The sequence below is a fragment of the Nicotiana tabacum genome, chromosome 4, assembly GCF_000715075.1.
Source record: "Nicotiana tabacum cultivar K326 chromosome 4, ASM71507v2, whole genome shotgun sequence".
Lineage (NCBI taxonomy): Eukaryota > Viridiplantae > Streptophyta > Magnoliopsida > Solanales > Solanaceae > Nicotiana > Nicotiana tabacum.
This window is the reverse complement of record NC_134083.1, coordinates 43,252,839-43,280,044: the sequence shown is the minus strand read 5'-3', so window position 1 is coordinate 43,280,044 and position 27,206 is coordinate 43,252,839. Positions and strand designations below refer to the sequence as shown.

General features: G+C 38.3%; 1 protein-coding gene across 2 annotated transcripts in view; it reads right to left on the bottom strand.

Annotated features, from left to right (window-relative positions):
- Window positions 1-25,445, bottom strand: part of LOC107763099 (callose synthase 10-like) — a 64,434-nt gene extending 38,989 nt beyond the window's left edge. For both annotated transcript variants that reach the window (XR_012708645.1, XM_075251746.1), the window contains exons 1-16: window positions 24,973-25,445; window positions 13,748-13,845; window positions 10,008-10,171; window positions 8,983-9,106; window positions 8,779-8,889; window positions 7,541-7,666; window positions 7,035-7,124; window positions 4,681-4,778; window positions 4,487-4,604; window positions 2,908-3,036; window positions 1,824-1,900; window positions 1,662-1,743; window positions 768-860; window positions 538-640; window positions 318-441; window positions 53-236 (exon numbers count right to left, since the gene is read on the bottom strand). Coding sequence is in view for 1 of the 2 variants with exons in the window: in XM_075251746.1 (XP_075107847.1) it covers window positions 53-236; window positions 318-441; window positions 538-640; window positions 768-860; window positions 1,662-1,743; window positions 1,824-1,900; window positions 2,908-3,036; window positions 4,487-4,604; window positions 4,681-4,778; window positions 7,035-7,124; window positions 7,541-7,666; window positions 8,779-8,889; window positions 8,983-9,106; window positions 10,008-10,171; window positions 13,748-13,845; window positions 24,973-25,180 (1,929 nt within the window). In the remaining variant the exon portion in view is untranslated. The remainder of the gene's footprint in view (window positions 1-52; window positions 237-317; window positions 442-537; window positions 641-767; window positions 861-1,661; window positions 1,744-1,823; window positions 1,901-2,907; window positions 3,037-4,486; window positions 4,605-4,680; window positions 4,779-7,034; window positions 7,125-7,540; window positions 7,667-8,778; window positions 8,890-8,982; window positions 9,107-10,007; window positions 10,172-13,747; window positions 13,846-24,972) is intronic.
- Between the last annotated feature and the right edge of the window lie 1,761 nt (window positions 25,446-27,206).

Sequence of the window (27,206 nt, the reverse complement as noted above, 5' to 3'; positions counted from 1 at the left end):
AATATGAGCGACGCTTAGTGGCAAAGGAGTCTTACAATGTATAGAAGAATACCTGATAGATCCACTTAAAAAATTGGAAGAAAGATTGATCAGACATTTCTGATAGTGTGTGACAGGCAGGTAACTTTGTCAGGAGCGCAAAAACAATTCGTATGCCAGCATAAACACCCAGAACCAGGATATAAAGGCGAAAATAAAAGGGGTCTTTGTTTGTATTCCTTTCTTCTAAAAGTTTCCTGTATTAGGATTACATCAGATACCAATCTTTAATGAGAATATAAAACAAGAGGAAATAACTCCTAGGAAAAAAGACTTACAGATAGACATATATCGCAAATGCCGAGCTCACACCAGTCCAGAAAAACCTGATAACAATCCTTGATATAGCCATGCCTCTTGCGGTACTGTAGGCCCCAAACATAAGGAGCACATCTAAGCAACCTAGAGAAGAAGCAAGATGACACAGTAAACAGGGATGGAAGCAGAAGAAAAGAAAAGACTAATAAATAAATCAGAGCAGCACAGATGTCAACTCACTCTCTATGAAATTCATAACGGCAAATGTCGGGGCAACACTAAGCAGTTTCTTGAAAGTGTCCAGATTGATTTTATTATGGCTGAAGGCTATGATTGTCAATGCCTGAACAGTAGAGGAAGAAGATGATACAAACCCTTTTATGCTATAAAGCAAACTTAGTGGATAAGTCCAAACTATTAAAAAAAAAAAAAAAATAGTGGGTGAGCAGCATGAAAAGAATGAATATAACCTGAAACATGACAACCAAAAAGATCCACAAACGATGAAAACTCCGGTACAAGTGAAGGAATGTCCGATGCTCAACAAATGTGCTTTTTCCAGTCTGCCAGTTCAGAATAAGCAAAAAAAGGAACAAGATTAAAATAAAAAAAAAAATTAACAACACCATAGTACAGTTAATATTGAGGAAATAGGGATAAATACCAGGGGGAACAGTAAAACAAAGCATGATGAAGGTCAAAATGATCAAACGGCACAGTAAAAGAAAAGGAACGGTATGAGAACCATCACAGTTAATACACCTCAAATAAAAATACGATTATCTTCTATCGGAAAATGTGACAAACAAAACCAGAGTTTAACCGAAAACTCAAAACCAGATTCCTGAAAGACAAATATTCATGCCTCTAGAAGACCCTTTCAGGACTCATCCTTTCACCAACTTCAATCACAAGCCAAAAACGGTCCTAACACAACCTTAAGAAACATCTTTCCTCACCATGAGCAGATTAGAAAACCAGATCGAAATTGTTAGATACATAACGAATCTAGAGAATCCAATCTAGAGAATCAAAGAGCATATTTCAGTTTGTCATCAAAAATCAACTCCACCTAAAGCAACATTCTAACATGTGAGACAGTCCATCATGCATTTATTATCTGATGACATGTCGTTACTCTTCACATTCTAACCATTTTCATTACGTTGCACAAATAGAAACCAATTCAAGACACAAAAGGGAAGACTAAAAAATACCCATACAGACACACCGGAAACCAGAATACTATGTCAAGCTTCATCAGGACACGTGAAAAAAATATTTCTACTGCAGATTTTGCATATGCAGCATCTAATTAACCAACTCATAATTCAAAAGAAACTTTAGTAGCCAATAAAACCAACCCTTTTGCCTTTCTTAGCTGGCTTCCGCAAGAATGAGGAATCCTTCTTAAGAGGCCAACCCAACTCAAAGCAAGCAGGTGACCTGCAAAAGCATCAGTGACCGAGAATGATATCCAATTCCATGGGGCTAAATTCATTTTGCAAATAGAAAAAGGAATGTACCAGAAATATTCATTAAAGTCATCATAATTCCGCCACTTTGAGTGTGCAGCTTTCCCATTATTGTTTCTCGCAGCTTCCTGCAGTTTTGAAAAAAAATAATTACTAATAAATAGGTTAAAGTAAACAACTCCCAGAACACACACAAAAATTAACGAAATATTACAAGATCTCAAGGTAACTTTGTAAACAATATTTTAGATGAAGGAAAAAACATTCTAAACATTTTATGAAGAGTAGACACCAGTACACAACAAACTAACACATTCCTCTACTAATTTGTGAAAGACCTCCAATGACAATAAATAATTTGAGAAGACGCAATAAGCTGCACACCACATACACAAAAAGCACTGCTTCTAAACATCATGCACTGCCTAATAAGGATTCACCACCCTCTGAAAAAGATTTTAGCCATTACTGGGGAATGTAGCTAAACTTGCCACTATCCACAAACCATAAAGCTTGACTATGCTAAAAGATAAACCATTGAAGTTAAAATAGAGTCACAAAGAGCGTCAGATAATCCTTAATATGGTTGATATTGGATAAGAATAGACGGTTGACCCATAGGAGCAGATATTGAAGGATACCATAAAGAAGTCAGAAATTTACAAGAAGCCAACATCATTCATTTGCATTGAAGATCCTTCACAATATGGAAGCATAATTTTAAATTTTTTTATAAGGGATATGGAAGCAAAATATGGCAAGTCCTCACAATGGAACACACAAGCATTTTCCTACCACGGACTGGGGAACAAATCAGTTAAGCACAGGTTACATTTTTTTTATAAGTAGTTAAGCACAGGTTAGTAGGTTACTACTTTTCATAGTATAACCAGGCTATTCAAACTTCACTGAGTTCATTTAGTTTATAGCGCTCCAAATTTGATTTTGCAAGAAAACCAAGATGCATTTCATCTTTATGGCGCAGAATCACAGTGCTTACTCCATCAACATCAAGTGTTATTTTTTTGAATGTTTACTTCATCAAGTATTATTCATAACTCAAGCAGTAGTTGTAAGTTCAGAAGTGGATTAAAGTTTATGGAATAACGGGATAAAATGTGATAAATGGGCTCACATCTACTATCGTATTGTATATAGGACGAATAATTTGTTCCAGAAAGGACACAGACTGGTTCTCGCCCACACAACTCGGGGCAGGACTGGCTTCTCCATGATCCAAAATTGCATCTAGTTCTCTAGCCATCTGCATAATTCAAAATAACATGTGAACCTATCAGGACAAACATACAAATTTTTCCTGTGGCCCCAATTTGGAGGCCACACATTATGCAGACAGAGCAATAACTAGTGCTGGACAATGCTTCACGAAAAAACTACTATAACATCCTTATAATGATCTCATCTAACATTTTTCTTAAAATAATATCAAACTGACCCCCACAATGACAAAAAGCAAAAAGGAATACTTCATAGCCTGCATAAACTATCTTTGGACAATTAAGCACCATTATGTTCTGCTTAAATGTGATTTCAGCTCAGTAGGTACTGCAAATCTAATATGATCATGCACTCAACATCATATTTTTTTAACAAGATAATAGGTATTTTATTAACAATTAAAAGTAGTCCTTAGCGCAACGACTGTGCTAAGAGAAACCAGAGTTACAGGATCCCAAAAAAAAAGAACACTAAACATCATATTTTCACTCGTGTTCGCCAAAACTGTCCATTAGGACACAAAAACTGGACAGACTAAAGATTTCACAACGTCAGTCTAGCTCACCAAGCCCGGCACAACGAGAGGTAGCTTCCTACATGCTAGAAGAAGTGCATCCAGTAAGTGTCTAGGGGTGGTACAGAATAGAAAGTGGGAAAATAAAAGACACACAGCATCATCTTTTTACTGTCAGGAATACCAAAAGAAATTTAGATCCTAGCTAAACCAAGGAACGCCTTACTTCATCAAAAATAAACCAAAGAACGCTGGACAAAACTTTAGAACCTTGACCACGATTACTACATAACATTTAAGTTCCAAACTGGCTAGATAGTATAGTCACTCCAGCTGTCAACCCATATCCTGTGTCTTACAATGAATGGCAGCATTAACATTACTTATATTTTGAAATGACTCATACGCGTGGCATGCTTCAGGTTCATTAAAACAGTCTGGGTTAGAAATCATAGGTTCAGCTCACTTAAACAGTTCAACAACTAAAACTAAACAAAACATAGGTTCAGCTCACTTAAATAGTTAATCAACTAAGACAAGATATACAAGGTTTTGGAGCATCTCTGTAGTGAAGCTAACAGGTTGTTTTTTTGCTTTTTGCTTCTACTTGCTTCATCAAAAAAAAAAATTACAAGGTTTTGGAACCACAGTTTTGAGCTATTACACATAGTAATAGAATATCAGAGAGTTGCAATCAAATGAGTATTATGATATTTGAGTCAGCTTGTGTACAATGTAATACTTGAATTTTGGAAAATATATCTATTATCTTTGATTTAACGCATTAATGTTGGGACTAAATATGTCAATAATCTATTTAGCAAATCATCACTAGAAGAGAGGGCCACAAATTCCCAAACAGGGAAACTACCTCCTGCAAAACCGCAGATCAAACAGCAAATAGCTCCAGTTCAACCGCTAACCAAATAGCAAAAGAAATAGAAAACACAGACTGACTTACATGATGGAATATATAGCAGATGCATTCAGGAAGAAAACGGACATTTGCAGCTTCACCCCATATGCAAAAGTAGAGTGAAACAAGAAAAAGCTTCCTGTCCCTGTTAATGGCTTCTAATCTGTTGAAATGATTGAAATGAGAATCAGTTGAGAATTACATTAGCAACTATATACAACAAAAGTTGCAGAACTAACTTATTCCACACAAGCCGAATGCGCAAGTATCTACACCACTTGATGTAATTATCCAAAACCTTCAGAAAAACCTCAGTGATAACCTTCTCATCTATTTTCTGCCACAGAAAAAACCATAATATGAAACATTAACTTTTTTCCTGTAAATGAAGCAACACATCTATGATTGCTATATAAATTGTATGCCACTTTCAACTACATTGACCATTTGAAAGTATCAGCTTAAGATTCCACTTAGTCATCAAGGCAAAACATGGCTTGTATAACAGATAGTGCACTCCACCATCAGAATGAACTTTGACTCGCAAGTAATCCTTTATCAGATCCTCTCCAGAACTTTTTCAACCAAAAAGCTCACAACAATTATTCAAATATTTAAGTAAGACGAGATATCAATGTAATCATGAAGGTTGATGCATATACAACAAAAAAGAGAAACTAGTAGTGAGTTAATGACGATGGATACTCATCTCAAGTCTGTGACATAACAATTCTGCTAGCTACATTTGAAATGGAAATATGCCCAAATGCATCCACTAAAAGTTTATATGATAATGCTACATGTGACATCTCAGTCGTCATTAGAATAATGTCACAAATGCTTATTCAAAGATAAAATAAAAAGAGCCTAAGGCGGCTTTAAAGTTGTAGTTAGAGGGTTGATGTCACAAATTCTGCTTTAAAGTTACCCCGGACCTTGACACCAAATACATGTGACACACCCGTCGAACACGGGCAACTTTTTACACACCCAACCTTTCCAAAGTGGATCTAAGATACCTGTTTGCTTACCCGGCGAGCGCGCGCTTAACCAAAAGAATGGCGTGTTAACCTTGTACATTATGGCCAATTCCTTATTTAACTGCAAGATGTCAAAATTTATAATTTTCTTTTTTTTATTTGGTCCCATTCACTCTCCCTCGTCTTCCCCACCTAAGCACTCATATTCTCCATTAATACACTCTCCCTCATCTTCCCCACCTAAGCACCCATATTCTCCATTAACACACAGCTACACATATATACCTCAAAAGCACCACCGGACCTCCACCAATGAAACCACCTTCCACCACCAGCCAACCATCATGAAACCATAGCAGCAAAAACTAGATTCACACCTAAACCCATCACCAGCTGTCCCTTCTCTCGATTCATGCTGCCATGGACGTAACCTGAAGCCACCAAGAAATCATCCATCCCCTTTCTCTCGATTAAAATCACCACCACTGATCAGCCACGAAATAACCTTCCAACCTAAATTCCTCCGCATCTCTTCCTACAATCTCCAAGAAGTGGCCAAGCACGAGAGTGGTGTGTAGACACTCTGAAAAGGTTGGTTCTGTAAAAGGTTGCCCGTGTTCGAGGGGTGTGTCACAGGGATTTGGTCTCAAATCAGGGGGTAAACTATGTATTCTGCCTTGAAATTAATATATATACATACACACACAAGAAATTATCAATATTCGGCAAAGCTTCTGGGAAGCCAAAAGTACTTATTTTAGAGAGTTAAGGTGTTTGGCCAAGCTTTTAGAAGATAAAAGAGCTTTTGAGTAGTAGTAGAAGTTGTTTTTCGAAAGCTGAAAAGAGTAGCTTTTCCCCCAAAGCACTTTTAGAACCTTGGTCAAGCACAAATTGCTCCTCTAATATTGGCAAATGTATTTCAGATTGATTAGCTAAATAAAATTGCTTCTCAAGTAAAGAAGCACTTCTGACAAAAAACACTTTTTAAAATAAGCATATTTTGGAAGCTTGGCCAAACAAGCTATAATAGGATATGATAAAAGAGGAAAAGTTTTTTAAAAGTGATATTGTATAAAAAAACTCACTTCGCCCTCTTGCTATAACTCAGTCAACTATGGGATATCTAATCTTGATATAAAACTACTTCCTTGAACCACAAAGGTTTTACATGACCTGGAGAGACAGCACCGTTAAATATTCTCACTTTCACACTATTACCAAATTCACCATCTGACTAGCCAGCACATCTCCAAAACCTTTCGATGTAACTCTTATTTTGTAAATAAATTCTTTTGTTTGCAGCAGGGTTCGAACCTATAACGTCCGCCTAATCAACACATCACCTGTTGTGCTCTTACCACTAGACAATAGTCCTATGGGCAATTTTGTACATAAATTCTACACAGGCTTTTACCCCTTCAATTAATTAATGACATATTTATCAAAAATAATTATTGAAAATTCAAGCACTCATTTATGCAATAACAACAACAACAACAACATACCCAATGTAGTGCCACGAGTGGGGTCTGGGGAGGGTAGTGTCATTTATGCAATGACACCAGTAAACCAAACAGATAACTGAGCACTCTAATAATCAATTAATAACTCACTGGATCAGGCTCAACACGTATCTCAAGTCGTGACTGGGCATTTGCAACAATGAGGATGACATTTTCGCGCTGGTTACTTATATTGTCTTTCTGCACATAAGAGCAACCTAGATCAGCAAGAATAGTGACACAATTTAACATAGTAGCAGGTTAGAACGAATTATAGGACATGAGGAAACGCTAGAGCTAAAGGTCAAATTTACATATGACTAATGATTTTCCCTATCCTATTGTTGTTCATTTCCATCTGCCACCTTCATATAGAGGTAGACAGAATACAATCCCACGCAGTTCCAGTGAGATTGCTTTGGCAAGAACGGTGTGCCCACAGGAACAACATCCTAACTCAATAAAACCATGAATTCCTGGCCACTATGGAAATAGAAATCACTGACTCTTCCTATAAGAACATTTTTTACAGCTAAGGAAGTTCTCTCGACGGTCAAAGCTCAGGTGTATCGTTCCACTGATACAAACAGCATATCGAAATGTTATTAAGCACCAACCTGAAAGCCAAAGACGTATTCTAGAAGATCAAACATATCCATATCCCGTTGTCCAGGAATCTTAAAATCAGCGGGTAGCTGAGGGAACTGCTCAGTGTACTTCAGTGCTGATATGGCACCCCGAACCTGCACATATTTCCCACTAATATTTTCTCTCTGATACATTGCATGAATATATATAACGCATATGTAGAAATATTAAAGAATAGATGATTCTTCACATGCAGTGAAGCAGATATAATATTGAAGAACAGATGATCCTCCACTGCAGCAAAGAAGTGTAGGCCCCAAAATAAAAGGAAACCTAACACTCACAATCCTCAAGTTCAGAAACTAGTTTAAATTAAGCAGAATCCAGGCTGTACAGGCAGGCAACAAGCATTACATGCAATTTTTCCTTTGCAGTTTCAATGGTGTCAGGCACTCAAGCCCAAATTCTTCTTACGTTAAATAGGATTTAAGCAACGGAAGAAAACACCGGTATTCACAAAACTCTTGTCAGGAATTTTCACTCAAGAGAGACAGGAAATAAAATAAGGTCATACAAGCAAAACAAATAAGGCCATAATTAACAGGCAATAAATTTAGAGCTAAAGTGAAGTGATACAGGGGAATGATTAGAGGATTGATAAATTTGACAAATAAATATTATTGACAACTAAACAAATACATACTACAACATCCTAGTCTGCCTGCAATTTGCACGTAATATCTACATAACAATAACCCTTTTCTGATTTGACTCGTAGAAATTAAACAACAACAACAACAACAACAAAAAAAACCAATGTAATCCCACAAAGTAGGGTCAGGGTGTGTAATCTCACAAAGTAGGGTCGGGGGGGGGGGAGGCTTACCCCTACCTTGTGAAGGTAGAGAGGTTGTTTCCGATAGACCCCTGCCTCAAGATAAAAGTAAAAAAGCAGACGACTCATAGAAACTAAGAAAGTTCAAAATGAATATATAGGAGTTAGCTAGATATATGCTTTATATTATAGTTGAGGTGAGTAAAAGTGGTTAATTTGTTGAGTAGATGGCTCATCAAGGTAAAACTATTTTGCATTTTGAATACGATGGAAGACAGTAAGATATTGTTGTCTAAGGTAAAGAATCAAACAAATTGGAACGCAAGGAGTAAAATGATGACGCTTTCTAAGTGGTAATAATGATTAAAGCACATAAGGGGGAAATCTTACTGCAGAGTTGTCATAAATAACAGGAAAAATCAACATTCTTACCTCTGGAAAAAACCCAATAGCATTTGTCAACAATGGTGCCTCTAGAGGAACAATATTGTATGGTGCAAGTTCCCCCGATAAAGTTGCATCAGATTTCTTGATCCTTCTCAACTGAACAAACAATGAGAGAAGAAGTCACAAGTAGGGGAATTAGTCTCAGACTATACTCACACAGAAATACAAAGAAGTGAAAGGAAATATTACCTCCTCCATAATAAGCCTTCCCACACCATCAGGAGCGGCATCTTTGCTCAGAGACTCCATCACTTCAACCACAGCCCTCAAGGTAGCGAATACCTTTCTCATTTCTGAAAATCTAAGCCCCAACCTGAGAAAAGAATAAAAGAACAAAATTAATGGGTGAAACTTTTTCGTTAACAAAAAGAGCAAGCAAGGATCAACAGAAGAGTAAGATCAGTCCTCAACTTCTGAGATAATAAAACTACAATTCAACAATAAAAATTCAATACTATCGCCATCATCATCATGAAACAGCTTATACGCCAAAAGTGAATATGCTATCAAAGTAAAAGCACTGCAGCAAATAGAAGATAGCCAGAAAAGACACCTCAAGGCTTAAGCTAAAAGGTCAAGAAGATCAGCCCCACACCCCGAAATATAAAAAATAGGAATTTCAAGTGAATGAACAATTTAGATCTACACACTACAGATGACAGAAACAAAATAAATATTAATCAAGTCAAGCAAACCAAGCTACTTTTACTATGATCCCTCAACATTAACCAACAAGCCCACTGAAAAGACACAAAGGCAAACAATGACAAGTATCTCAGCTTGAATGCTACAGAATGTCACACGAAATTGCATAAATATCTTCAAGGCTATAAACGACAATTTAAGCGGGTACGAAGATTTAATGACATATTTACTGTTACACTCAGGATCACTTAGTAGTGAATACTATAATGATTAACAACAAATTCCTGATGGCTGACAGAAAATCCCTCCTATGATGAGTAATGCTGCAATCAAAAGTTTCAATATCAAACATTTCAAGCCTTAAATTAGCATCGTTATCATGAAAAGTTAGACAAGATTCTCACAGCCCATTTTAATTTTAAAAAGAAGATATGTTCCATCTGTCAGACAAGCATAACCTTGAGCAATAGATGCAATAAAGCTATCACTCCTTAGTGCAAGATACACCAAAGGAGAATAGGAATTGCGCTAAGTAACACAAAGAAACAAGAAAAGTAACAGAAACATACTCTCCTAAATTAGCACTAACTGCTCCTGATTCACGCCATTTTTGCTCCTCTCTTTGAATATCATCAACTTTGTGCCGCCTTTTGTATTGCTGATAAAATTCCCATAAGCGTTCAATGTCACGATTACGGTCTATCCTAGCCCCTTCCTTCTTGGCAAGTTTTTGCTGCACATATTGAACTCCCAATCAAACTTCATCACACTCAAAGGGTATGGAATCAAGAAATGCTAGTCAAGCGCTACAGATATAAGATTATGTGGGATTATAATGGCAAAATGGGGATTATCAGAACACGTAATAATACGGGATTTAAGTATTTACAGGTTTCGCAGTACAAAGGAGTATGGAAAGAAACATGTCCCTCGCATCGCTTGTATGCTTCATCAGATTGATGGCCGAATTTTAGAGTGAAATTAGATTTTCAGCACAGGCATGGTCATTACTCACTACCTTAACATACATCATGGTTTAATATTTTTTAGTGAAAGGATAATGCAGCAGTCAAATGTAGCTAGACATAAGATTATAATCAGCTGCATCTACTGAGAGTCCAAGACTATTGTACAATAACTTGAGCTTATATCAAGCAAAAAACGGCAATGTCATAAATCTGTAAAAATAGATTTACTTGATAACTTGCATTTTTATTATTGATGAATTTTCATTAGTTTGTTCAGAATTTACATTATTTCACAGTTTGTGTGGATTTATAATTCTTTGTATGTCACTTGTATTTATTCGAGTTTAGTGGAGACTTTTGAGCTTAATCAAATGGTGACTCAAGCACCTGAAGCCAGCTGAAGAGAAATTCCAGCTAAGGTTCAAAAATTTCAACATCTAGGCTCTGGTATTGGGTGCCTAAGCACGGGCAGGCGACTCTGAGCAACAACTATTTTTATATGGTAGAACTCACCCCCCCCCCAAAATCCCCGGGCCCGCTCATAAGTGACCTTTTCCCAGATTGCTTTCTTGGTGACCTAACCCAGCCTCAAGGTGGCAGGTGGAGAGTCCTTCCGCCTAAACAATCAGTCCCTTGCCAACCCCGAGCAGCAAACTTCTGACACCTCAGTACCCGGTCAACGGAATCTTTAAATTAAATCTAAGGAGAACTCTTAAGGGCTGTCGTTTTTAAGGAAAATTCGATGGACAAGCATGTTTTAAAGGAAAAGGGGCTTGGGTAGCTATCCGTAGGAGATGTATCCGTCACCACTCACTTCTTCTTTCTTTTTGCCTTCACCATTTTCTTATTTCTTTATTATTTTCAAGTTCAAAATCTTTGTAATGATTTCCTTTGTTCATTGAAAATAAAAAGATCCTTTATTGATGATGTACTTACTTTTTCATGTTGGTCTGTAATTTGGATTCTTAAATACTTTTTCTCACTTAGTATTAATGCACTGGATATTGGATTATTTGTTCAATTTTGTTTTTTTAACAATTCTAATTGCTCGGCCACCAATTATATTGATTGGTAATTTAAAGGCTCTTGATTCACGCCTTTCACTAAATTGGCCAGTGAAGAATTCACATATACATAAAATGAAAGTAGCTGAAATGAGGATGTTGAGATGGATGTGCGGGCATACTAAACTGGATAAGATAAGGAATGAAGATATTCGAGAGAGGGTGGGCATTGCCCCCGTGGACGACAAGATGCGGGAAGCGAGGCTTAGGTGGTTCGGGCACGTGCGGAGGAGAACCATAGATGCCCCGGTTAGGAGGTGTGAGCGGTTGGCTTTGGCAGGGACGAGAAGAGGCAGAGGGCGGCCTAAGAAGTATTGGGGCGAGGTGATCAGGTAGGACATGGCGCGACTTCAGATTTCCGAGGACATGGCTCTTGATAGGAACATCTGGAGATCGAGCATTAAGGTGGTAGGCTAGGAGGTAGTCGAGAGTTCTTCCCTCTTTGTACCGGGTAGTCTGATAGAGTTTTGTTTAGGTTTGTTAGCGGTCTATGTTGTGTTCATATTGTTGTTTTGCATAGTTTTGTGTTATTGTCCTTTCACTTATTCGTTGTTGTTATTATCTTTCTCGCATCTTTTGTTGTTACAGGCCTTTTCTTTTGTTTCTCTTCTGATATTATTGTCTCTTCTGTTGAGCCGAGAGTCTCCCGGAAACAGCCTCTTTACCCTTTTCGGGGTAGGGATAAGGTCTGCGTACACTCTACTCTCCCCAGACCCCACTAGTGGGATTTTACTGGGTATGTTGTTGTTGATTCACGCCTTGAATTGAATAGTTTATTTTGAATATTGTTTGCTTGAGATGATTGATTTGATTTGTTTGCAGAATGGATACTTGCAAACCACAAGCATTCAAATCAGAGTTGGTTATTAGAGCATCTTACTTATAAGTTACAATCCATGGGAATAAAGGGTATTGGTTTATTAAATTAGGTTCATTTGGCATAGGATAAGCATTTGAATAATTGTTATTTCCTTTTTCAAAAAAAGTAATTGTTAATTCTACAACCCCGCATGCCATTAAACATATAGGAAGGTAATATATTCCAAAATGATATATCAAGAAACATGTGACCCTAGCTTCATTTAAGTGTGCATCCAGATTTTTCTAAGTTTATCGATTCGTTGTTTTCACAGAATTAGGTTGACCCAACATTTGAACTTGCTAGATATTTGGGTATCAAATCTTTGTGAGAATAATCTTGCATTCATATATTCTACTAGTGAAGCAAGCGCATGTTTTATAAATCCAACAAGTGACAACATACAGGTGGCAAAGTGAAGTGATAAATTCACCACATTATCTTGCAACTAGAACCCAAAAGTAAAAGCAAGCAACTTAAAAATCCAAACCCTTTGATCCCAAGCCTTATTGGTATACCAACTAGTAACTAACTGACATTTGTTGGGCTTCTCTCTTTGGGAGTCTGCATCCAACTTTTTAATTACTCTCACTTTCCCAATTTATGTAATGCACTTTCCTTTTTAGTCTATCCCAAAAAGAATGATATCATTTTAGAAAAATTTAACTTTAAACTTCTTATTTTACCCTATAATGAGATATTCTATAGGTGCACAAATATCTATTGCTTGTTTTAGACCAAAAGTTTCAAAAGTCCTTTCTTTCTTAAACTTTGAGCCCAGTAAAAGTGCATCACATAAAATAGGACGGAGGGAAAAATAAATTCGTTCAACCAAAGACTGTTAGATAGTCATGTGAATCTTTGGAGAACGGGCAGTCTAAAATGTGAGAACTACTGTTAATCATGGTGAACCTTAATTGACCGATCTAATAAAGGAGTGATTCTCAGTGGTGAGAACCATGTTTTCAAAGGAGATACTAGAATTTGGTATTGGTATCTAGTTAGTGATCAATCCTGAGAGTTTCTTTGATCTCACTTTTTTTATCAAGTAATATTTTTTTTCCCTTCTAAAAAAAAAAAGTACTGTAATATTTTTTTGATAATAATGGGAAAGCTCTCATGTAAAAGAGGTATACCAAAAAGTAGAAAATCTGCAAAAGGTTCTTTTTTTCTGAATCTATCCAAAAGAGAATCTGAAAATCATATACAGTCTATCATTTCTTAGATTTTGTTAAATTGTACAGTAAATTTTTAACACAATCACTACCACATCGCCCAAATGATCAAATGAGCATATATCTATCGCCATGAACAAGAAATCAATATGTCAGAATAACTTTCTTCAACTCTGCGGCATTTTAGCTAATCGCCTTAAGATTAAGATGGTCCATAACTAGCAGTTTTAACTTGAGAAATACCTTAATAACAGACATTAATCCAGTTTTAAACTGAAGAACGCCTCGACCATCGCTGTTGGGATCCAAACTTTGCGCCATTGAATATGCCTGCTCACATACTTCAGCAAAACAACCAATCTCAGACATAGATCACATCCAGAACCAAAAGAACTTTAAAAATGAAAATTGCCATTAGAAGCTCACATGAATTATCACAAAGACTTATGCTAACCTAACCAAATAACAAATCTCGTGCAGAAGTGTGTAACAGCAACAAGGAATGCATAAACCACATGCATCATCCTGTTATAACTTATATTAAAGAATCAAACTACAAATTCAACATAGAATTTCTATTTTAACTTGGTGACTGTAAAAATCACTCCCCGTGTTGATCTCAGCATGGGATCTTTAATTTGTAGAGATGCTTTAAGTTAAGTGTTGAGAAAGCAGAACAAGAAGGAACATAGGTCCTTGTGCAAAAAAGAAGGAAAAAAGGAAGAGGTTTTGTCTCATTTACTGTGATAACTTAGAAATCTTTTACTAAGTTATACTAATTGCAGTAATAGGGAAAAATATTTAGACTACAGTCAAAATATTGAAATGTTTTTAAGTTTATTCAAGAACAAATTTAAGATCTTGAAATTGGGGATAGTTCTCTACGTTATCATTAGTATCTGTTGAAAGCACATCAAACCTGTTAGAGCATCTCACAAAAAGGACACACAAACAACTAAAGACAGTGAAGATAAAGACTGGATCTCGGGATTTTCTAGCATTGTCCCTCAAGTTAAACACATCACACTTGATCCTGTAAACATTTCCACACCATACCAATTCATATATCAATCAGTTGACTACGCCTGAATCCAACCGGGGGTCCTGGGTTACCACATGATTCATTTGTATCTAAATTTTTCAATTAAGATCAATCTAATGGTTGGACATCATTTTTGCTAGGTATTTCAACTTCTACAAGAAATAGTATATTTTTGAAGTAATAGGTTTAAGGCTACATTTCTATGAAATTTTAACCGGTGGACATTTTTTATTTTGAAAAAAAAAATCCTAACTTTATAATTCACAATACAACCGAACTTTACTAAAACTTTATTACCTAACCAACCTCCACTATCGGATATTTATTTATCGAAACTCCTCAAATCTTCAGTAGAATGTTTGATACATCCAAACATGTCCATGGTTAAGGGCTACGTTGCTCGGAATCTCCAAAAATATCATCGGGTGCACGCCGGATCCTCCAAAAGTAGTGTATTTTTGGAAGATCAGACACGGATGCGGCAAAATTTTGGATAGTTCACACAACATAGGTTAAGGGTTAGCTCGGTGGGTGCATATCCCGTTGGGTGCTGATCATGATTCCTAGTTTGGGTTGCGACAGGCCTATATCTCATCATTCTATTCACTTGGTGGAGCATACAGCTCAAGCAACAATTTCAACTGCTCCGACCGGCTAAACTTTTGAACGCCATAAACCAAGAAATGCTAGCAAATGATAAGTTATTTAAACAAGCAGAGTCAGTGTTGTCAAAGGCTTATTTGAGGTGCGCTTAAGCCTTGAAGCTCAAAATAGCTCAGGGTATTGGCTTCCCTTCACTTAGGTTGCGCTTTAGTGTAGGCAAGGCACTAAGGTGCGCCTCATTGCCTATAAGTTCCATCTTGAATAAAGCAGTACAAAACAATAAATATGATCGGCAAAAAGATATATTACTTGTTGAGGAAATCATTACGAATGAAATTGTTATTTTTTCTTGGATTACATATTATCTTTATAACTAAAGCCCACAGTTTAATTGTGTTTTGTGCTTAAAGCCCCAATAGACTTGGACCGTTTTTTAATGCTTTTTGCCTTTGACATCAATGATCAGAGCATGAAAAATAATAGCCTATTGGGTGGTTTGGTTTTGATACAAGTTATGTAGGGATAGTACCAAAGGGATTGTAATCTGGAGATTAAGAATGTAGAGATTATTTCTTGTTAAACGATTAGTTTGATATGTTATCAATTAGTATACAATGTATAATATAAAGTATTTGTTTATTGTTTTAAGGAAAATAATTTTTTCTTACTATTATGAGTGTTTTTTTATATAAGGTAAATTGTATTAATCAAAAGGGAGAAAAAAACTTCTGCATACAAGAAGTATACAAAGAAGTAGAGAATTTACATCAGAACATTATTCTCTACAAATGACGCCCAATCTTCTACACAAGTAGGGGATATATGTGTGCACCAAAAAGCGATCAAAGATAAAAAAACTATTCTTAAGATGTGAAAACGGAGACTCAATCCCCTCGAAAACTCTCCTATTTCTCTCTCCCTAGACTAACCACATGAGAGCTAACGGGACGAACATCCACGCCTTTTGCTTGCTTCTTCTACGGAAACCGGCCCAGCTATATAGCATTTCTTTTACAGTGTTTGGCATCACCCATTGAACACCAAAAAGATTCAGGATTGCCCTCCACAAACCCCAGGACACAGGGCAATGCAGCATAAGATGATCAACTTCTTCCCCTGAGCTTTTGCACATGTAGCACCAACTAACATGTGTAATTCACTCTCTTTCGCAGATTTTCAGATGTCAAGATCACTCCCCTCGCTGCTAGCCATGCAAAGAAGCACACCTTCGTGGGCGCCTTAGGAATCCAGATCGATGAGTATGGGAAACTAGCCTCCTCTCTCACCAACATACTCTGATAAAAGGACTTAACGGTGAACAAGCCATCGCCACGCAACCCCCATCTCCAAGAATCATAAGATGGATGGGGCATGTCTTGCCCGTATAGTAGTGCCAACAAATTTTGGAGCTCCGCAATCTCCCAATCTTGCATGTTCCTTCTAAAAGAGAGGTCTCATACTATCCCCCATTCATGCTCCTTGCGAATTTGTTGGACCATCAATTCCTTCTGAAACTCTGAAGACGTGGGGGAAAGAGACCCTCAGAGTAGCCTCTCCACACCACCTGTGATTCCAAAATCTGATTCTCCTTCCATCTCCCACCTTGTAAGTGATGTTGCCATAGAAAGCTTCCCAGTTCTTCATGATGTTCCTCCACTTGCCACACCCGAACGGTGCTATGATAGCCTTGGTCCTCCAACCCCCTCCCGTGGAATCGTACTTTTCTGCTATGACCTCCCTCCATAGAGCATGCTCTTCTACCCCGAATCTCCACAGCCACTTCCCCAGCAAAGCTCTGTTGAATACCCTGAGATCTTTTACTCCAAGTCCACCCCACTTCTTTGGGGAAGTGACTGTCTGCCAATTCACTAGATGAAGCTTTCTAGTTCCATCTGCCGCATCCCAAAGAAAATTCCTTTGAAGCCGCTCCACTTTTTCTGTGATGCTCACAGGTGCTTGATACAGGGATAAGTAATAGGTAGGGATACTCGACAAAGTGCTTTTGATAAGCACTTCCTTACCGCCTTTTGACAAATACCGTTTCTGCCAGCCTACTAATCGTTTTTCAACCCTTTCAATGATTGGATTCCAAACCGTAGTATCTTTTTGCAAAGCGCCCAATGGTAGACCCAGGTAAGTAGTGGGAAGAGAGCCCAACTTGCATCCGAGAACATGAGATAAAGCATCAATGTTAGCGACCTCACCCACCGGGAAAATCTCACACTTGCCGAGGTTGATTTTGAGTCCTGATACTATCTGAAACCACTGTAGTACCTGCTTCAGGCAGGTCAACTGATCCATATCGGCATCACAGAAAACCAGGGTGTCATCCGCAAAAAGCAAATGAGAGACCCTTCGGGCACTAAGCACCCCGATTTGATCTGAGAATCCTCTCAAGAAGCCTCCACTCGCCGCACGATCCATCATTTTACTCAGAGCATCCATCATTAAAATGAATAGCATGGGGGATAGGGGATCACCTTGCCTGAGCCCCCTGGAGTTGCCAAAGAAACCACATGGGCTACCATTAACCAGGACAGAGAATCTGACTGAGAAAATGCAGAACTTGATCCATCCCCTCCATCTTTCCCCAAATCCCATCCGCTTCATAATGAAGTCCAGAAACTCCCAATTGACATGATCGAAAGCCTTCTCAAGGTCCAACTTGCACAGTAAGCCGGGTTCTCTATTTTTCCTTCTAGAGTCTACAAGTTCATTTGCCACCAGAGTAGCATCCAGGATCTGCCTACCTTCCACAAACGCATTCTGGGAGGACGAAACAGACACGTCAAGAACCTTCTTGAATCTGTTGGAGAGCACTTTAGAAATAATCTTGTAAATGCTCCCCACTAGACTGATAGGCTTATAGTCTCTAATACAAGATGCGCCTTCTTTCTTAGGCACAATGGTAATAAAAGAAGCATTGATGCTTCTCTCGAAAGCGCCATTCACGTGGAAATATTCGATGGCTTCCATCAACTCCCCCTTAATGGTGTCCCAACAGAGCTGGAAGAAGGCCAAGGAGAAACCATCAGGCCCGGGGGCCTTATCACCAGCACAACTCGACACAGCATCGTGCACCTCCTCCTCCTCGAAAGCTCTTTCTAGCCACTCACTGTCTCCCTCCCCTATGTGATTGAACTTTATTCCCCCAAAGAAGGCCTTCAACTAACTTCCTCTTTGTATAAGTTCTCATAAAACCCCACTATCGCCCCTTTTACCTCCTCCTCTCCCTCAATTCTCACCCTATCTACAACTAAGGACTCTATGAAGTTTCTCCTTCGATTTGCAACCGCAACCCTGTGGAAAAACTTGGTATTCGAATCCCCCTCCTTTAACCAGAGCGCCCTTGATTTTTGTCGCCAACTAGTCTCCTGAGCTATTGTTAACTCGACTATTTCACTCTTAACCTCCCCCAATCTCACTTTCTCAGATTCATCTAGCTCCCCCGCCCCTTCCCCTCTCTCTAATTCCGCCAATTCATACATAAGCTCCCTCATTTTTACCTCCACCCTCCTGAAGACCTCCTTATTCCACCTAATAATATCTCCCTTGAGCAATTTGAGTTTCTTAGACAGACGGAATGAGGGTGACCCTGATACCCCGTAGCTGGTCCACCATTCTTTCACTTTGTCACAAAATCCTGGCACTTTCAACCACATGTTCTCGAACCGGAAGGGAGCACGCATCCCCCTCCCTCTGCATCCATCTACCAAGATAGGCAAGTGATCCGAAGTCAGCCTAGGTAAAGGGATCTGCAACACATTCGGCACCAGCTCGTCCCAGGAGGACGATATCAGAAATCTATCGAGTCTAGACCTTGAGTTGGAATCCTCCGCCCTGGCCCAAGTAAACCTTTCCCCTGACAGAGGAAGATCAATGAGAAAGTGATCATTGATGAAGTCAGAAAACTCCTCCATGGCCCTCGAAATCAAATTGCACCCTAATCTCTCCTCCGGGAATCTAATAGTGTTAAAATCTCCCCCTAGAACCCATGGAATGTCCCATTCCCCCATAATATTGGCCAGTTCCTCCCAGAAAGACACCTTGGACCCTTCCCCTACCCGCCCGTACACTCCCCCAAAACCCCACTCCACCCCGGTCATTTTATCTTTGACGAGAGCTGCTAAGGAAAAAACTCCCTTCCTAATCTCCTTTACCTCCAAGCTTCTATCATCCCACATAAGTAGAATGCCCCCGGCACTTCCCGCTGCAGGGATCCAGTCATATTTCACCCAACTATCTCCCCAAACACTTCTCACGATCGCATCCGACAAAACTTCCATATTGGTCTCCTGAAAACAAACTAGGTTGGCACCCCTCCCTAACTCCCACTTTGATGATGGCCCTTTTGTTTGGGGCATTCATCCCCCTGACATTCCATGAAAGGATCTTAACTTCCATAATAACAATATCCCCCTTTTCCCCACCCCCCAGCCGAGCTCCCTTCCTCTCTGTCACACACCCAACCCCTTCTCTGGTACACCACTACATCCCCTAAATCATTTTGCTTATCACCTTGACTCAACTCCCTCCCTACATCATCATGAAAAGAGTGTTGCTCAATCTCCCTCAACAGTTCTAACAGTTCTAACACCATATCTTCCTTCCCTTCAAAAGAAATACCTAAAAACTTCCCAAAGTTTAATAGTTTATCCTCCATCCAAAAGGACATATCCCCTTCTCCAATCCGTGACGAAATTGGACATGCGTCTTCTATATGTACCATTTTCTTGCTTCTACCGGAAGAATACAAAACCATAGCATTGCTAGCAATAGGAACTTTAGGTGCCGGAAGGATTTCACCATTTCTTTGAGAGGCACCAACCTCTGAAATTAATGCCTCTCTGGAAGGAGATCGTATTGTAACCTCAGCACAGCTAAGCACTGGGGGAGATGAGGGGGCGATGGAGTTGGATCCATCAGAGGCGGGGGCCCGTGGAATAACACCGCCAGCTTTAGCTGGTGCTGCCCCTGGAGCAGTGGCCGAAGAGGGGCGCAGGTTACTAGTGCTTGGTGAAGAAATACCACTGTGTGAGGCATCATTGGCAGAAGGAGGAGGAGTGACTGCTCCCATATGTTTAGGAGCCTTATCGGACGCAGCTTGATATAATCTGGGCCCCTTTGGATCAATTCTAATAGAATTGGGAAAAGTTGCTGGGCCCATGTGTGGAGGCCCAGGCCTATACTTGCTGAAATCTTGCCCGACCCTATGATAGTTAAAAGAGGACCGACCCATTCTGCCTTTCCAGCCCGCATCACTAACCCATTCACATCTTTTTCTCCTGTTAAAATTTTGTCTTCTTCTCCCAAATTCAAACCTCCTGTCACTTCTCGATCGACCATCTGATTCCAGCTTAGTCCACTGATCCGGTGAGCCATCCCCTCCCCTCAGAGACTGATTTCCCCTTCCCTCTCTTCTATTTGACCTTTCCTTTTCTTCCGCCAATATCACAGGCATAAAGATAGGGCGAAATTCAGGGCTCAACCAAACCCTGTAACTCAAGTAGCCATCTTCCACCAATGTGGAGACAGGAATTCTGCCCCGTTTCCTCACCACAATCCTTACTCGCGAGAGATCGTGTAAGCTGCAAGTGACATCAATGAAACCCCCACAGATTTCCCCAACCTTCTTGAATAGGTCAAGACACCAGAGATGCACCGGGAGACCCACCATGTTGACCACCAATGTTTCGCCAGTGAAACAAGGGTCGAGACACCCATCGTGCTCCACCCATCTGTCTATCTTTAAGAAATTTCCATCGAACCACATGTTTTCTCTGGCAAGAATTACTGAAGCTTGAGACTCGTCGACAAATCGAAAGAGATATTGCGTGTCCCCCAGTTGCGATATTTTCAGCCCGTCCTTGACGTTCCATGCCTCTGCTGCCCAGTTCCTAACAGCCTCTGGAGAACCAACCCATTTGAAGAAAGACCCAATCAAAAAAGAATCCAAGAAACCTTTACGCCTGAGAGTGTGCTCCTCGGATAGCGAGAAGTGCGGCTCCTGCCCTACGTCAAGCTTTCGCTGGCATCTTCCCACAAGTTCAAGGGCTGGCCAAGATGCAGCTTTGCTGAAAGACATGTTTTTCAATTTTCTAGATTCTAGGGAGAAGTAGGAGCTTCTCTCTGTAGAGTCCATCATAGCTAAACCAAAAGCCTCGCTAGAAGACTGACTGAAGAAGAGAAAGTGAGAGGGAGTGAAATCTGGTCGGAAAAAGCCATCTCCGTCGCCGGAAAATAGCAAAAGTGGTCGGAAGTTGGAGGTTGATGGATGGGTAGGGTCGGAACAGCCTCGCGAAGAGGGTGTCTGAAGAAAAAAAGTTGAGATCTGGCCTGGAAAGGCGTCACGCGCCGGCGCGTATGTTAGAGATGGTCGGAGATCTGCCGCGCGTGACGGCGCGTGGGGTGTCAGATTCCGGCGATTCTTTCTGGGGTAGTGTCGCGACAGGGTTGGCTCTCGGATGGTGGTGGTGATGTCCTAGGATTCATGATTCATGGTGGTGGTGAAGGTTTCATGACCTGTTCTTCTCTCTCGGTAACTCAGATTTCACCGAAGGAAGAAATGGAGAGCAGCCCTTAGCCTATTATTCTCACGACCTTTGAGTTTTGACCCTATAGCTTCTTCTTCTAGCATACTTGTGGATACACCCTACCTTCCATGTCTCTCAACCCAAACCTTGCCATTATGAGTGTTAGTTTGGTCATTTTAGCACTTTTAACCCATGTATTACTAATATACGCATTTTTCTTTCACATTCTACTCCATATAAAATAAAATAGATTCTCGCATAACTTATGCATAAATTCTTTGAAGAAAGCATAAAAAAAATTGTATTAGTTAATTTTGAATTTTATGTGGAGATTAGTTCTCTAATCCCATCCAAACATTGTATACACTAATGTTGGCATTTATAAGGAGATTATATCTTCTACAATTTGTTTGTGGGATAAGGGATGATAATTCGGGGTAAAATAATGGATTATTTCATCCTGCATTTGGTTGGATTATTCCGGGATTAATAATACAACAATTGTGGTATTATTTTAATACCATTCTTCATTGCGGGATAATAATCTCACGATCACCAATCTCAGATAAAACTCCAAAATTACCAAGATGCCTTTCTCCAAGGCTCTTCCCCTAAAGTCCTAAAAAGTCTTGAGGTAAAAATGAAAATAAGAACTTATCCAAACTTACCTAGTGTAAAACCAATTAACCAACTACATGTTTTATATTATACCCTGTATATCCCATTTTTAGTCCAATGAACCAAAGAACTACCAATAAAAGTATATCCACTGAGTAACTCCATCAATATTTAATCCTCGTATTATAATTGTTCCGGTATAACTTGTTCACCAACCAAACAATCCCTAAGAGTTCCTCCATCCGTCCCACTCATCCCACTTTATGAGGCGGTGTTTGACTCGGCACGGAGTTCAATCAATCAATCAAGAAAGACAGACTTTTGAAACTCGTGATCTAAAACAAATTAGATATTTGTGTGGCTGTAAATCAATTCATTAGAGGTAAAGTACCAATTCTAAAGATAAATTGTTTCTTAATAAGGAAAATTGACATTCTTTTTGGGGACTGACTAAAAAGGAAAGAGTGCCATATAAATTAAGACGGGGGAAGTAATAAAAAACAACATAAACTACCAATGATGCATAACTACATCTATATGCATCAAACTAGAAAGAGATGACATTTCACCTAGTTCGGAAATAAAAAATACTAGCAACCAAAAAGTAAAGAACCCGTTGTGTCTTGGCAGGGAAACGCACAATCAAAGTCTTTTGTCTTGTTAATTGGAAAACTGTCATTACGGGGAAAACAATGCGGAGGTCATGGCATAAAGAACCTCAAAGGTCATAATTAAAATCTTTCGATGAAATGGCATTGGGGATCAATAAGGAGGTAAATTCTCTTTGGAGGAGACTTTTAGATGATAAGCTCACTATGGATTGTCCCTGCACATCGAGGTCTCAAATGCTTCTCATGGTTTTGGAGTTTGGAAACACAAACTATCATTCTGGAGCATGTTTGAATCAAATGTTGGTTTCTCAGTTGGGGGTGGTAGAAAGATTAGATCTGGGAAGATGCATGGATTGGACATTCACCTCTGAAAGATATTTTCAAGACAATCACAGCATTTCCTCACTTCATAGTGCCCCTATAGCTGATTTTTCTGTAGCTCAAGGATGGAATCTGTTTCTAAGAAGGAATTTAAAGGATTGAGAAATTGCAAGATTTTTTTCTCTATTACAGTCCTTTGGTACTGTTGTCCTGGTTCAACACAAGGAGGATTCTATTATATGGAGGAAATATTCAGGTGGAATCATCGCTGTTAAATCTTGTTACATGTCATTGACCTCTTCCAACACTGATTTTTGGCCTTGGAGGAAGATTTGGCTCAACAAAGCACCATAAAAGGTTTCTTGTTTTTCTTGGCTTGTGGCAAAGGAAGCATGCCTCACTCAATCCAATCTTCAGAGAAGAGGAATGCCATTATGCAGCAGGTGTCCCCTCCGTGAAGAGATCCCTGAAGATACTCGTCATCTTTTACTACACTGGAAGATAACTTATTAGATTTGGAGCTTTTGTTTTTGCTATTTTGGGCATATCCTGGACAATGCCTCACTGCATTCTGGATTTCTTACGAAGCTGGAGATGAGATGGTCTCAATAGGAAGACACACAAGCTTTGGAACACTATTCCCATGGTCATTTGGTGGACAATTCAGAATGAAATAAACAACAGAATTTTTGAAGGCAAACTTAGCAACTTACATAGCCTTAAACACAAATATATTTCTTTGCTAGCTTTTTGGTGCAACATGGCCTTTGTAGATGATGTAGATTCCATGTTAGATATGATCAAGTAAGATACTACACTGGAAGATAACTTATTAGATTTGGAGCTTTTTTTTTGGCTATTTTGGGCATATCCTGGACAATGTCTCACTGCATTCTGGATTTCTTACGTAGCTGGAGATGAGATGGTCTCAATAGGAAGACACACAAGCTTTGGAACACTATTCCCATGGTCATTTGGTGGACAATTCAGAATGAAATAAACAATAGAATTTTTTAAGGCAAACTTAGCAACTTACATAGCCTTAAACACAAATGTATTTCTTTGCTAGCTTTTTGGTGCAACATGGTCTTTGTAGATGATGTAGATTCCATGTTAGATATGATCAAGTATGACACACTTTGCAATTTTTAACGCATAGTCTTAGTGGGCGTTTGGACATAAGAATTGTAAATTTTCCAAAAAAAAGTTTAAAAAAATTTTCATCGAAAATGGTATTTGAAAATTAGAGTTGTGTTTGGACATAAATATAATTTGGGTTGTTTTTGAAGTTTCGTGAGTGATAGTGAAAATTTTGAAAAATAATTTTTTAGAGTTTTTCAAATTTTCGAAAAATTACAAAATTCTATCCTCAAGGGAAAATTAGAAATTTTTAGGCCAAACACTGATTTTGAAAAAAAATGATTTTTTTTCGAAAAAAGTTGAAAAAATTCTTATGTCCAAACGGGCTCTTAGTGTGTTTTATAAAATATCATTACTTATACAAAACAAAGAACCTGCTGTACCTTTTAGGACTACTATGTAATTGACATCGGACATCTAGGAAACAAAGTACTCTAATTTTAGAGTCAAGAGAAAATTAGGAACTTTCAAAATACAAATAAGTAACTACAACAAGTCAAAGGAAGAGAAAAATAATAATGGAAAGCTTAAGATAAGCAGACATGCTAGGAAATAATAGGACACACACAATAAATCCGCTGAAATGCACGTATAACTTACAAATTCTGGCCACATTGGGATCTTCATCCTGTATCTCATCAGCAGCTTGAAGAATCGCATTAATGTTGGTAGTCCGCTGAAGAGAATCGGGAACGGAACCTGCGATGCCACTGGGTTTCCTCGCGTGTCCAGGACCGGTCTGCCGGAGCTGCTCCCTCCGCAGCGTAGCTCGCACCAGCCTCTCCCAATTATCGTAAACCCTCGCCATCCTCAAAAAAATAAAGGAACCAAAACCCTAGGGCTCTACGTGAAGGAACCAATCAACTTATCTTTGTAGAACCCTAATGTTAGTTCAAATTCAATTCAAACGTCAGATCTATGAATTGAAAAGAATCGGTGAATATGTCAGGTTTTGTTTTTTCATTTTCTTCTCTCAGCTTTTTCTAACCTTTTCTAGCTAACGCGTCGTCGGAATTTTCTTAAAACTCTCAGCCTTTACCATGTAGATAGTAATCACCTGTGGTTAAGACTATGCCGACGCTCTGTTTCTGCCGTTTTGATTCGTCAAAAGGGACCTTGTCAAGAATCTTGGACTTTGACCGGGATTTAAAGGCTTGCTGTTAGGTTGATATTTTCGCTTATAATACGGCGGTCTAGACACGACGGTTGCTTAATCGCGTTGCATCATTTACCATGGCCCACCATTCGTTTGAAATTTGAAGGATAATAGCCCTCCCCCGGAGTACATATATATATATATATATATATATATATATATATATATATATATATATATATATATATATATATATATATACATATGTTATATTTTTTGGTATATTTAACGAATATATATAATTATTTTTGTCCGATCAATCAAATATGTAACTTATCCAATTTGAACCAATGTACTATAATTGTGTAATACTTTTTATTTGCACCTTCTATAGGTGGACTGACTGACAATGACTTAAGCAAGAATATCTTTTTTAGGCTATTATTTATATTGGATAAAATAGTTATGTATATATACGTTGAGAAATTACTTCGTTTGGATAATAATTTTTTCCTTCACTTTTACTTATTCACAATAAACTTTATACTCCTTAAAAAATAATAAATGAATCATCTATATTATTATAATACTCATAATAATAGCATTCCAAAAAGTCTTGAAAATGATGAGTTAATGATAATGGTAATCAATAAAAATAAATTCTCTTGATTTGCAAAAATAAATAAGTAAAAGTGAAAATATATTTTTAGTTAGTAAATAAGTAAAAGTGAATGGAGTGGTATTAAATTGAGTCTACTATTTGCTCGTATAATTTTCAGTTTGCTCACAAAATATTAGTATGTGGACTAATATTTGCAATAAACTTATAAAAATTAGATTGTGGCCTAACGTTACAATATTTTAGACTGTGGCCAAACGATTTCTTATAAGATTTTTAGTTTACTCATAGAGAATCTTTAGATCATAGTATAAAAGGTCCACCGGTCGTAAGTTGCAAACATAAATGAAAAGAGTGTAATAATCCAAAATATTTTATACATTTATTAAGTACGGGATTGGAGAATTAATTTAGTTTATAGATATTGGGTTAATTACTGAGCTAGTAAAAGAGATTAATTATAAATATAAGATAGCATAATAGTTAATTTGCTAGTAGGCCAATTCACGTAGAAATGGCGTGGGATAGCTACTTTTTAATATGGTATTTAATTTTTATTCAGTATTTTTAATGCTGAGCAAAAATAGTCACTACTCTATTAAAATTAATAAGAGAATATATTCTTACTCTTTTTTCATGAGTGTTGTGTAAATATTAAGGGCATGATATTTTTAACATTTACACTACACCCATGAAGTTAAAGACGACATATCCTTAACATTTACACTGCACATATGAAGTTAATGACACGATATCCTAAAGTTTAACAATTGAAGGTGCAAATACAGGACAATATGTCCTTAATATTTACAGAGCATTCATGAAATTAAGGACATCATGTCCTTAATATTTACACAACACTCATAAAGTTAAGGACACTATGTCCTTGATATTTACACGGGACACATGAAGCAAAGGATACAATGTCCTTAACATTTACACTGCACATATGAAGTTAAGGACATGAGGTCATAAAGTTTAACAACAGACGGTGCAAATACAAGTTAAGGACATTATGTCCTTAACATTTACACTGCACACATAAAGTTAAGAAGGTCATGTCCTTAATATTTACACTGCACATATGAAATTAAGGACATGATGTCCTAAAGTTTAACA